At 42.4% G+C, this 12,597-nt stretch overlaps 1 protein-coding gene across 4 annotated transcripts in view; it reads right to left on the bottom strand.

Moving 5' to 3' along the window:
* The window catches only part of DMGDH (dimethylglycine dehydrogenase), a 76,182-nt gene that overhangs the window by 30,840 nt on the left and 32,745 nt on the right, over nucleotides 1-12,597 (bottom strand). For all 4 annotated transcript variants that reach the window (XM_039544879.1, XM_039544880.1, XM_039544881.1 and 1 more), the window contains 5 exons: nucleotides 8,662-8,910; nucleotides 7,252-7,450; nucleotides 3,851-4,020; nucleotides 1,358-1,511; nucleotides 233-398 (listed from right to left, as the gene is read on the bottom strand). In XM_039544879.1, the coding sequence (XP_039400813.1) occupies nucleotides 233-398; nucleotides 1,358-1,511; nucleotides 3,851-4,020; nucleotides 7,252-7,450; nucleotides 8,662-8,910 (938 nt within the window). The remainder of the gene's footprint in view (nucleotides 1-232; nucleotides 399-1,357; nucleotides 1,512-3,850; nucleotides 4,021-7,251; nucleotides 7,451-8,661; nucleotides 8,911-12,597) is intronic.

Here is a 12,597-nt window from a genome sequence, read left to right as displayed (position 1 = left end):
CTGAGCTAATCCAATATAATCTCTGCTGTGTATAGTCTTGATCTAGCAAAAGGTCTTGTTTGACATAAAAGTATTTCCAGAGAATTCCTCTTTAGTGTTTTTTTTAAACTTTCTGTGAGATGAAATGCAGAGATGGTCACATTATTATGCCTCTATTTCCCTGTCTCCCATTTCTGAAACTCTTCCAGTGTGCCTGGCCCTAAATTAAACAGGACTGTGATAATGTTATTACCTTTGGAATGACATTTGCAAACAGGTGATCCAACAGTTTAACCGAATCATTCCCTTTGACAATAAACTTGCCAAAGGGTGTCAGGTCAATCACACCAACTTTTTCCATAACCTGCTTATATTCACGACCCACAGGTTCAAACCAGTTTGTGCGCCGAAAACTGGGTCTGAAACAGAGTATTTATGCACATAAAACGCAGAATTCACATGTGGTTATTTACAGTCTAACCATTTTGTGATCTATTCGGCAAAATATATTCCCAACATTTTTTGTTTTGCAAGTCATTCAAAAGCATTAGAACCTAGCCTCTCTTATTTTAGGTAGTTTATCCGTTATTTTCCTCAGTGTAACAATGGATTAAATATTAATTCATTTAACATGAGGGTCAAAAACTAAATTGGAAAGAAACTGTGTAACAGTTTGAATAGTTAAAGTGTAAGATAAAATTTCTAGTTCTTCATTAATTAACCCTGGGTAAATTTACTGCTGACTTTGCTGAGTCCTTTATTATGGGTTAGATTGTTGAAGGCTTCACCTGGCTGCACAGGGAAGAGTAGGGCTCCCCTTACTCTCCTGCTAAGCCTTGCTCAAATTGTGACTACAGCTGAGGATGGGAAAACAGAGCTTCTTGCCTGATACCTCCCACTGGAAGCAAACAGGCAGGGAGTGGAGAGCAGAAAAGGGTGGGGAGGATCCTGGGCCCCACCACCTTTACTCACTGGTTGCACAGAGGGAGTAAGCTAGTTCCATGAAAAGAGGTGAAATAATTTACTCCCTGCAGAGCAAGTGGGGAGTAAGGGAGGAAATGTGACTTTATAGTTACAGTTTGTTCTCTAGTCTGCTCCTGGCCAATACAGCTGCATGCTGCCCCTTACCCAGAGCTGTTAGTAAAGTTACAGTGTAATTCTATGTGTGTGCTTTAGAATTTATGTATCTTTAGAATGAAATAGATTTTAAAATACAGATAACAAAATCAGAACAACCAAAAAAATAACACAAGAGTTGCTTCTGAGACGTTCTTTAGCTAAACTGACTGCAAAGTATATGATTCCCATCAATCGTGATTCAATCAACTCTTGACTTCTGGACAATAGACCAATACAAAAGTGGTAATTGTTCATTTACTTGTATCCAATCTCATCTCCAGGCTTGTAGAACCAATGAGGTTGCTCCCATCCTGCATGGAAACCCATTGAGCATTTAGATTTAAGCACTTCATAAAGCCCACTGACTCTCTCTGTAGGTCTCCCAGCAAACCTTTCTTCTTTAGGATAACCAACTAGAATGGTAAAAAGAAAAGAGACATTCTAAATATCATACACCAAGAAAGCAAAACATGTTAAACAAAAGTCAGCAACTGCATACCTAAAATAAATATTTCTAATATAGTTCTCAAACTTTTTTTTCGTGGACCACTTGAAAATTGCCGAGGGTCTCAGCAGACCACTTAATGACCTTTCCAAATGCTGTTTGTACTGTTAGCTAACTACTGTAAAGTGCTTTGGATAAAAGCACTATATAAAAAAAAATCTTAATAATAAACATTTTTTTGTTCTACAAATAAAAGCGCTCATATTTTAATATCACGCGATAGATGTGCCCTCTCTCCCCAGCCACAGCAGTCCCCAAGCTGGGGCTGGGAAGGAGAGGGGGTCTCTCCCTCCCTCTCTCCCCCACCACAGCAGCCCCCGAACTGGGGCTGAGAAGGAGGTGGGGGGGGTCTCTACCCTGGCACAGCAGCCACAGTTCCAAGGCTGGGAAGGAGGGCTGTCTCTCCCCGGCAGCCGCAGCCCTGGAGCTGGGGAAAGTCGCCTCTTTCTCTGGCCGCTGCAGCCCTGCACGTCCCAAATTTCCCCCATCCCCTCTTCTCACTCCACTGCCCCCTCCCACCTCCCACCTATTCCCCCCAAGGCCACCACCTCACCTTACATGTGCGTCTTTTCCAGGGTCCAGGCACCTAATTAGTGGAGCCATGCCTGCGCGGCTCCACTAATTAGGTGGGTGGCCCTTAATTCTTGTGTGTGCGGCCGCCTAGGTGCGCATCTTTGAGAGAACTATCTGCGGACCACCTGAATGGAGCTCACAGACCACTAGTGGTCCGTGGACAAGTTTGAGAACCTCTGTTATAGAGGTATTTGGTTTCATGCTACCAAATCAGAAGGGTAATGTTTTCTTTTCATTTTCCATTCACTTTGCACAACTGCGAAGTCTGGATGAACAAAAGGAGTTAGGTGTTGCAATGCTGAATGTCACAGTGCCTAACTTTTAGGCACCCGAGTTAGGTGCCTTGCCTCCCTATACAATGAATGGGAAGAGACAGCTTAGGGTATGTCTACACTGCAATTAAAAACCCACAGCTGTCCTGTGCCAGCTGACTCGGGCTCACAGGACGTGGGCTAAGGGGCTGTTTCATTGTGATGTAGACGTTCTGGCTTGGGCTGGAGCTTAGGCTATATGGCCTGTAAGATGGGAGGGTCCCAGAGCTCAGGCTGCAGCCTGAGCCTGAACATCTATAATGCAATTAAACAGCCCCTTAGCCTGTGCCCACGAGCCTGAGTCAGCTGGCACAGGCCAGCCATGGGTATCTAACTGCAGTGTAGACATACCCTTAGAGTGCAATTCACAAAAGTCAGCATGCTGGGCAGGGAGCTGCTGACCAGAGGGGTGTGTGCTAAGCCCCACTCATCTCACAGAGATGAGTGCCGATCTCTGCTAGTTCTCAGCTGTGAACCCTCACCTGGAGTTAGGGGCCTACTCTGTTTTAGCAAGAAGCTGGGGTTGGGGAGAAGAACCTCCTTTATAACTTTTAGCCTAGTGCTTAGTGTACTCACTTGGGAAGTGGGAGACCCCCAAGGCCCCTCTTCATATAAGGGGAGAAGGGATTCGAACAGGGATCTGCCACCTCTCAAGTGAATGCTCTAGCCCTTGGGGCATGGGATATTCAGTGTCTACTGTTGAAGCTGTTGCACTCTGGCTAAATGCTTGAAGAGTCATTTGGGCCAGAGAGAGAGTGAGAGAGTGTGCATAAGCATGAGAATGATTCTATAGCCTGGTGGTTCGTATGCTCACATGGGAAACCAAGGATCCAGTCCTCCTGCTCCCAGGACTCCCACATCCCAGGTGAGTACTCTAACCACTGGGCTAAATGTTATGACGGAAGACCTCCCACCCCAAATGTTTTGTGAACTTGCCTGAGGGACCCAATCCAGTAGATGTGCTCACAGGGCTCCTACTGGATTGGGTCCCAGATGTGATTTAGGCAACCAAATGCCTATCTTCCCCTGGTTTGTGACTCATTCTGGGGCTCAGGCAGGAGAGATGCCTAGAATGAGGCAGCAGTGAGCATGAGCAGAGGCAGACACTTAGGCACCCAGGGAACTTTTACCCTGAAAATGTAGGCGCCTACTGGGTTTGGCTACAGTTTTGTGTATCAGCAGGGACTTAGGCACTTAATTCCTTTTGTGCATCTAGGTCTAAGTGACTACACCAGTTGCAAGGCAGTAGGGAGTCAGGCTTCATCTTTCTATTGATCCACAACAAAAGAAAGGAGATGTTTTTTACAAGTGCAAAGTCCTATATTTCAGGATATGAAAAATGCTTTATAAATTATCTTCTTACCAATGTTGTTAAATCCATAAGACTCTCTTGCTTTTGTTGCTGTATATTGGGTGGTGGACCATTTTCCATAACGATTGGGATCTAATTCTATCAGGTCAAAAGGAGGCTCCCCACCTAGGATCCAATCACTGAGATACTTTCCGACACCTCCAGCATGGATAATGCCGTATCTTTAAAACAGAAACAAATCCTCCAATATTGAGTCATTTGAAATAATTTTTCAACAAAGGTATCAATTATTACAAATTCTCTTTGCACTGTTTGATAATGTTTTGTCTAGGAATTACTCAAAGCCACTGTTATTTCCATTTTCAGCAACTAAGTTAGCTGCCTCTAATAGATGTAGCTTTGAGGTTACAGGAAGCAGTTCTATTCTGGTAGTTTTATTGCCCGCCCCAGAGACAAAGAAAAACCCTCACCCTGTCCCCTTGTCCCAGTCTTTTTGCACAGCCAGTGTCAGTTCTCCCCACAAATCTCTGCTCCTTGTCAGAGGTGTCTCCTCTCCCTTCCCCTTCCCCTTCGCCCACCCCACTGGTTTCCAGTCTTAATCTGCTTGCCCAACCAGCTCCAGGCTCCTCTGTCCACTGGCTCCCAGTCCCAGGCTCTTTGCCCAGCTTGTCCCATTTCTTCCCTCAACTCCCAGTTCCAATTTCCCTCCCAGCCTCCAGGCTCAGTCCACATACCCCTAACCTCTCCTCCACAGACTCTTGTCCCATCCACTCCCCCATCCAGCTCTCATCACCTTTGAACTTCAATCAGGCAGCTTCCTCATTACATTGCCCGGATAATAGTTGAAAACACAAGAGAGACAGGCTCCCTGCTCTCACTTCCAGCGCCTGGACTGAACCCTGCCCACAGCATGCCAGAACTGCAACTGCAGAGAGATTCCTCCTCAGCCTAAGGCTGGAGCATGCCTATATGGATGGAATCTTCAGAGATTTCTGTAATGAATGTCCCACAATTCTCTACTAAGCATATGTGATCAGTGATTTTTTTCAGGCTAATAACTTGGACAAGTTTGGATGGATTTTCACAGAGATGACAAAAGGCACATCCCTGACACAAAGGCCACCCCTCTGCCAAATTTCAAGTCCCTATTCCAAAGCATAGAGGCTCTAGATCTTTTTAAACAAGAGAGCACCAGAAATTTTTTAACATGGGCCAACCAATGTATTTTTCCTGAGCCTTGTTCTCAGAAACAGCTGAAATGTTTTAGCTGAAACTTATTCAGCCTAAGGCAGACACTCATGACAGAAAATTTCAAGGCTACCTGGTTAAAGTTTGGCAAAGTTATAAAAAACTGAAAACTAGGTCTTATAATGGGAAGTATCTGGCAATTTAATAATATATAGTGATAGCAGTCTGACCCATAATAATTATTAACCTGTCTACACATTAAAGTACACAGCAAGCTGTTGGCGTCAAACAAATAATAAATGATTACATAAAAACCACACACACTCATTAGGACTTCAATCACAATGTTCTGACTGGGAACTCTGAGATAAAAACTACACACAATGTACACACAAAATTACATCATACATGGAAACATCTGCTTCTATAGCGTTCTGCTAGGGGATGGTGGAGTGTCAATGACCCCTGAAATACAAATACCCCTGTCTCATCAATATCCTCATTAAAACTTGGGTCGTAACATTCAGAAGCTAAACAAATGTATACTTTTTTTAAAATTAAGTTTATAATAGGAATAAAGCCCTCTCTGCTGTCTCCAGTCAGTCCAATATAGACCTTAATCCTATTCCCACTGAAATCACTTCAATGGGAGGAGAAAAGGGCCCACAGGCAGTGCAATTAATGTAACAAAGCCGTCTTTTCTGGAACCCAGTGCTTTAGATAAGAATATTAAGTGTGTAGTTGAAAGGTGACATTTTTAAAACCTCTTGAAACAGCAAGTGTACTTAATTCAAACAGCAAGTATACTTAATCATTCAATTCAAAATGATCAATCAATTTTATTTTGGGAGCCTGGGAAAGCATCTTAATCTCTTATATAGTATTATATATGCGGGTTTGTAAAGTGAAGAAAAAGTGGATAAGGCCTTACTGGATTCTGATCTGATGATTAGGCAATTATCCATTCATTTTAGAGCAATGGGGGGAGGGATAGCTCAGTGCTCTGAGCATTGGCCTGCTAAACCCAGGGTTGTGAGCTCAATCCTTGAGGGGGCCATTTAGGGATCTGGGGCAAAAATCTATCTGGGGATTGGTCCTGTCTTGAGCAGGGGGTTGGACTAGATGATCTCCTGAGATCCCTTCCAACCCTGATATTCTATGATTCTATCAGCTGAGGTACCTGAATGTGGCAAAGAATTTAGGGTGAATAAATTGTAGACCATGGTTAATGTAAGAACATAAGAATGAGCAGCACCACCCAGATGTCCTCAAACAGTATCTTCTCCCAGTATACACCACCTACCTCTAACATCCAACAATACTCACCTACAGTATTCATCTTCTCAACCTCTGGCATCCCCAGTACTCTCACCTGGCACACTCCTTCTACAACTCCCAATACCCTTTTAGTACCCTCTGCTTAGTACTTCTTCAACCCTCTCCACAAAACATATAACATTCCATTCAGCACCTCAGATGTTAAACTTCCTTTGTTCCACTCATCCTTGCCACAACTGGAATTGCACAATCCTTTGCAGCTGCAAAATAGCCCGTGGAGAAGACAATGGGTACTTCTACACTGGAATAAAAGAGTTGTGGCATGGCTGCAGCTAGCTTGGGTCAGCTTATTTGGGCTTGAGATGCAGGGCTAAAAATTGCTGTGTAGATCTTTGGGCTCGGGCTGGAGCTGGCTCTGGGACACTCCCCCCTCATGGAGTCCCAGAGCTCAGGCTCCAGCCCAAGCCTGAATGCATACACAACCATTTTACAGCCCCGCAGCCTAAGCCCCAGGAGGCTGAATCAGTTGGCCCAGGTCAGCCGTGGGTGTTTAATTCTGTGTAGACATACCCAATATGGCCCAAAGTTATTTGCACAAATAAACTGAAAGATGTACTCTAAGAAAGAGTGCTGACAAGATTCTATCTTGGTGCACACAATATTTTAAATACTACTCATTTCCTGCAGGTCCACAAGGCAACAACGACATTGGCCTTGAGGTTAACTGTTCCATGTTGCAGAAGAAAAGGAGCAAGAACAGAAAAAGAGCTGGTGAGAAAGAGCCACGGGATGGTGGGAGTGGTGACAAATATATGGCCAAATATATGATGCACATGATCAGATGGTTGAGGCCACTTGTGAGCACAGGGTAGTGTGCAGTATACTTAAAAAAACAAGGTCAGTGATGCTGAAGTTGAATGCAATTTTAATTAGCTTTACTTTAATACATGATGGACAAAAGTTAATGGTGTGATGAATTTACTCACCCAAAGCCAATTGCTACCCAGTAATTTCTGACACCCTGATGCGGTCCCACCATAGGAAGAATGTCTGGAGAATATGTGATAGGACCAGAAACTGTGTTAATGATGTCTGCTTGTTTCAGGACTGGGACCATTGCCATTGCAGCCTCAATATGATCCATTATTCTGTCTAAATCAGACTCAAAAAGTTCCTTTCCAAAACCTGCACAAATAGTTGATTAATATTATATATTTGTAATAAACTGTAAATATTTGTTTTAAATATATCTGTCTATAAGCAATAGCAGTATGTAATTCATCAGTCTGTATATCCTTTTCTATTTTTACATCACAAAACCCCACTTCCTTGTAAGAAGAGCATAAACTGAGGGCAACTGTATTTAAAATTCAGCTTTTATTTTACTTCTCTTGATCTAAGGGGAAGCAGTGCAGCCTAGCATCTCAGGCACTGGACTAGGACTCAGGAGACTTGGGGCTTGTCTTCAAGTACAGCGCTATAGTGGCACAACTGCACCGAAGACACTACTATGCTGACAGGACAGCTTCTCCTGTTGGTGTAGTTAATCCACCTCTGCGATAGCTTCTCCTCTCGACATAGCTCTGTCTGCCCCAGGCTTAGGTCAGTAGAACTATGTCTCTCAGGAGGGTGGATTTTTCACACCCCTGAGCGATGCAGCTATACCAATATAGGTCTCTACTGTAGACTTGGCCCTGGACTCTATTCTTGGCTCTGTCACTGACCTTTTGGATGACCTTGGGCAAGTCATTTACTTATCTGTGCCTCAGTTTCCCTATCTGCTATTACCCACAATGGTGGGGAGGGATAGCTCAGTGGTTTGAGCATTGGCCTGCTAAACCCAGCATTGTGAGCTCAATCCTTGAGGGGGCCACTTAGGGATCTAGGGCAAAAATTGGTCCTGCTAGTGAAGGCAGGGGGCTGGACTCAATGACCTTTCAAGGTCCCTTCCAGTTCTAGGAGATTGGTATATCTCCAATTATTATAATGGTAAAGCATTTTGAGATCTACTGATGAGAAGCACTATGTAAGAGATAGGTCTGATTATTATCATTAACGACACAAAGTCTCAGCACTGAAGCAGGAAGGAGCTGGACAGGCACAGGAGACTTCTCTAATGCTGGTCAAAGCCATTTGTTTTTATGGATCTATTTAATTCATATATACAATAGTCTGCCTTAGTGTTCAGCTTGTTATTTCTGTTCAGTCTCAGAGGCTGTAGTCATATTTTGAAAGATATGCAAAAAAGCATATGTTGCAACTAAATTTTCAATAGCTTCCACTTCTCATCACACAAGAAAGTGTTATAAAGGGAAATATGCTACTGTGCTTTATATTGTTAAACTATTTTCTATAGTTTATCAAGCTTTGAAGATACATATAATTTTTTTAATTACCTGGTGGGACTCCATTTATTACCCATGACTCCTGTAGTTTCATTTTCTCCTGACTTTCATATGGACCAAATAAAAGCCCATCCCTTTCCTGTCTTAGATAATATGATCCTTCTAAGTCACGAAGCACAGGCAATTCCATTTTCAGGGCTTTCACTTCAGGGATAGTTGATGTGACAACATACTGATGATGAACAGGTATGAGGGGATGGTGCAGTCCAATCATTGTGCCTATTTCACGAGCCCAGAAGCCTAAGAAACACAATAAACAACCATGCTAATATGCAAACATTAATTTCAGTGAATGGATTTTGTCACTCAGGTAACCTTTATTTGGCATACAGTAATGCTACACTGAGCTGATCAGACTCAAAATAAAGGTTACCCCTTGCATCTGCCCGGAAAGCTATTTTGAATTGACAGATTACTGTAATGCTATCACTCTTGGGATTTAGATCTGTGCGTATATGTTTGCTTACTTTAACCTGTAAATAACTCTCTTATTTCTTTTTCCTTGTTAATAAACCTTAAGATATTTTATTATAGGGATTGGCTACAGGTGTTGTCTGTGGTGTAAGATCTAGGGTACCAACTGATCTAGGGTAAGTGACTGCTCTCTTGGGACTGGGAGCAACCTGAATATTTTGTGTTTTTTGGTGTAGGTGACCATTTATCACTAAATCCAGCTTGCATAGGTGGCAAGATAGACTGGAGAGTCTAAGGGGACTGTCTGTGACTCCATGGTGAGGCTGATATTAGGGATCCAGGGGTTCACATCTGTTACTGGCTTGTTGAAATCTAATTATAGAACATACCACCAATTCGGGGTGTCTGCCGTGTTTTTGACAGTCCGCCCCGAGGTAGGCCCCTCACAGTCATGAGCCACTCTGCACAGCGTGACAGTAGACATGAGATAAATAATAGGTTGAGCATGGGCAATGTATGGACAGAGCGTGCGGTGCTGGGATTGGTTCCTGCAAAGAAACCAATCCAATCAAAAAATGTGTGATGTAATGTACAGTAAATGCCATCAGATGTGTAAATGTATGTAAAGAGAGGGTTTCTGTGTAACTTTGGAGCTGTGATGTACCCTCCATTCATCCCTCTGGGGGGAGGGATAGCTCAGTGGTTTGAGCATTGGCCTGCTAAACCCAGGGTTATAAGTTCAATCCTTGAGGGGGCCACTTAGGGATCTGGGGCAAAAATTGGTCCTGCTAGTGAAGGCAGGGGGCTGGACTCAATGATCTTTCAAGGTCCCTTCCAGTTCTAGGACATTGGTATATCTCCTATTATTAACTCACCGTAACATTGCTGTATGCCAAATAAAGGAACCTGAGTGACAAAATGGGGAGTCAAACTGAGTGCTTTGGATCCCAGAGGACTGGATGAAGTGTTGTCCCAGAACTGCACAAGGTGTTCTGGATAAGCCTAGTGGAAAAGGCCTTGGAAGGAATCCAAACAATGTGCACCCCAAAATACTGCAAATATGCCTGCAACCCAAGGGATTCATCAAAGGTGGCTATGTCATCTTTACACTCCCTTGATTCTTGGGGTTTCTAGGGCCCTTGGTACAACTTAAAGCAGCCACAAGACTCCTTTGCCTTCTGCTGGTTAGGGATCATTGGAATTCAGCATTTTTTATGTTTGTTAAGAATACAGAAGACTATGCAGATCTTACCAGTGGTCTGGAGAAGCTACATGGTATGTGGATGAGCAGCATATTGACATATGTAATTCATTGCTGACAAATGCAAGATAATGCACATTGGAAAGAATAATCTGTACCATTCATACAGTGTTTTAAATTAACTGTAACCACTTCAGAAAAAGCCTGGGCACTTGTGAGGACCTCTCAATGAAAATCTTTGATCAGTGCACACAGGAAGTCAAAAAAGAAAGTAACGTTAGCATGCACAAGGATGTGATAAAAAATAATAAAGAGGATATTATACTGCCTTTATATAAACCATCCTCATTTGGAATAATTTGTTCAGTTCCGCTCACCGTCTCTTTTTAAAAAATGTAAAGGGGGGGAAAAGGCATCCAAAGACAAATTGCAAAAGTGGTTAGAGGCATAGAACACTTTTGTGGAGAAAAGACTGAAAAGACTACCACTGTTTAGAGAAGTCATAAATAAGAGGTGAAACAAAAAATGGTATTCAGAATAAGGAATGGTACACAAGAGATAAATCAGTTGTGCCTACTTATATTCTCTTTATAATACAAGAACAAGGCAACAAATTTAAAATTCTTGAAAGGAAATATTTTCTTTACAGAATACATAATAGACCTATGCAATTCATTGCCACAAGATATAATTGAACCCTGACCTTAGTAGGAATCAAAAGGTTAGACATTTATATGGGTAATGAAAACATACACAGTTATATGAGATAGAATAAAAATTGTTTTTAGAATGGCCTTTTTAAAGAAGCATTTGGTACAGGCCACTGTTGGAAAAAGGATAATGGAGTAAGTGGATCTTTGCTCTGTTTCACAGTGCTAATTCCTATGAATACAACCCATCTCTCTTTTTATATTCTCACAAAACTCTATTATTTAACATTGTTTTGCATGATTGTAATATGGGGGCTGTGAGTGGGGGCATATGCCATGGAACGAAGTAAACTAGCACAAAATCAGTCTGGAAGTAGTGGATCAGTGGAGTCTGCTAACATCAGGGATTTCCAAATCCCCTCTGAATAAGAGTAGTTTAAGGTATGAACCCCTGGTAATACGTACAGAAGAACAGAAAGAAGATGACAATAATCCCATCTTTAGTATCCCACATAGTTTTTCCACCAAAAATTACTTGGATTCAGGGAGATATTGTAAAAATACTGTATGACCGAAAGCACCTCTCTATCCACACCCTACATACTACTGTAATAATCTCAGTACAAAATATGCCTTATGATGTCTCATTTAAAAACTAATAATGTGCTGGTCAATAACATCATGGCGGTATGTATGTAGCAGCATCACATATACAAAACCACACAACCCAGCCTAGGTAAAGGTTGTTAAAACATATCTATCCTAAATAAGGAATGTGTTTTTACCTCAATTTAAATATAAGTAGTAAACAGGGTACTCAAGACAGCAGGTGGAGGAGACGGCAGGAGATAAAGCAAATTTGCATTTCAGAAAACACAGGTGGTAAGAAAGAGCATGAAGTCCCATTCACTACCAGACTCCATGTCACTTTCTTTACTGATTGAATAAACTTTGCTTTGAGGGATAATCTTCAGAAGAATCCATTTCAAGGGTTGACTGGACTATAAATCAAAGGGGCAGAAAACTCCATGCTTTCTCTCTCTTTCACCTAAGAAGACAAAGGCACCAGCACCTTTGGGACTCTGGGTGTGATCCTGATGAAAGAAAAAGTCAGTCGTCATCTTCCTGGAAGACTGTAGGTCAGAAAGGCTATCTTAAGCAAAGCCTTGAATCAACACTTGCTAAATTAAGTTTTAGACTTTTAGATGTTTTTGCACTTTTTTTTGCTTGTAACCATTTCTAACTTTATCTCCAATACTTGAATTCACTTAAAATCCTATCTTCTTTTGTTAATAAACTTGTTTTATTTTTTAATCTAAACCAAGTGCTGTATTTAAACTGAACTTTTTGGTAACTCCATATAAAGGAGCAAACTGTTGAATATTGACTCTGTACAGGAGCAACAAACCTTAATGTCTGAACTGTCCAGGAGAGGGCTGGTAAGTGCAGAACACACGTTTTGGGAAAATTCAGGACTGAGAGTGTGTTAGGGCACTCTGCACATAGTAACCAAGCCTGGGGGAAGCCAGAGTGTGGCTGGTGTACTGCTGGAAGGCTGCTGGGGGTCAGAGCTGCTGGACCAGGGCTGCAGCTATACACAGACACTCAGGGTGTGACCTGCCTGCTGTTCGGCTGTTTGTAAGCAGCCTAGGTTGGGAGCTA

Source organism: Mauremys reevesii, linkage group 6 (genome assembly GCF_016161935.1).
Source record: "Mauremys reevesii isolate NIE-2019 linkage group 6, ASM1616193v1, whole genome shotgun sequence".
In the NCBI taxonomy this organism is placed as follows: domain Eukaryota; kingdom Metazoa; phylum Chordata; order Testudines; family Geoemydidae; genus Mauremys; species Mauremys reevesii.
Note: the sequence above shows the minus strand (reverse complement) of the source record. Positions and strands in the feature narration are given on the sequence as shown.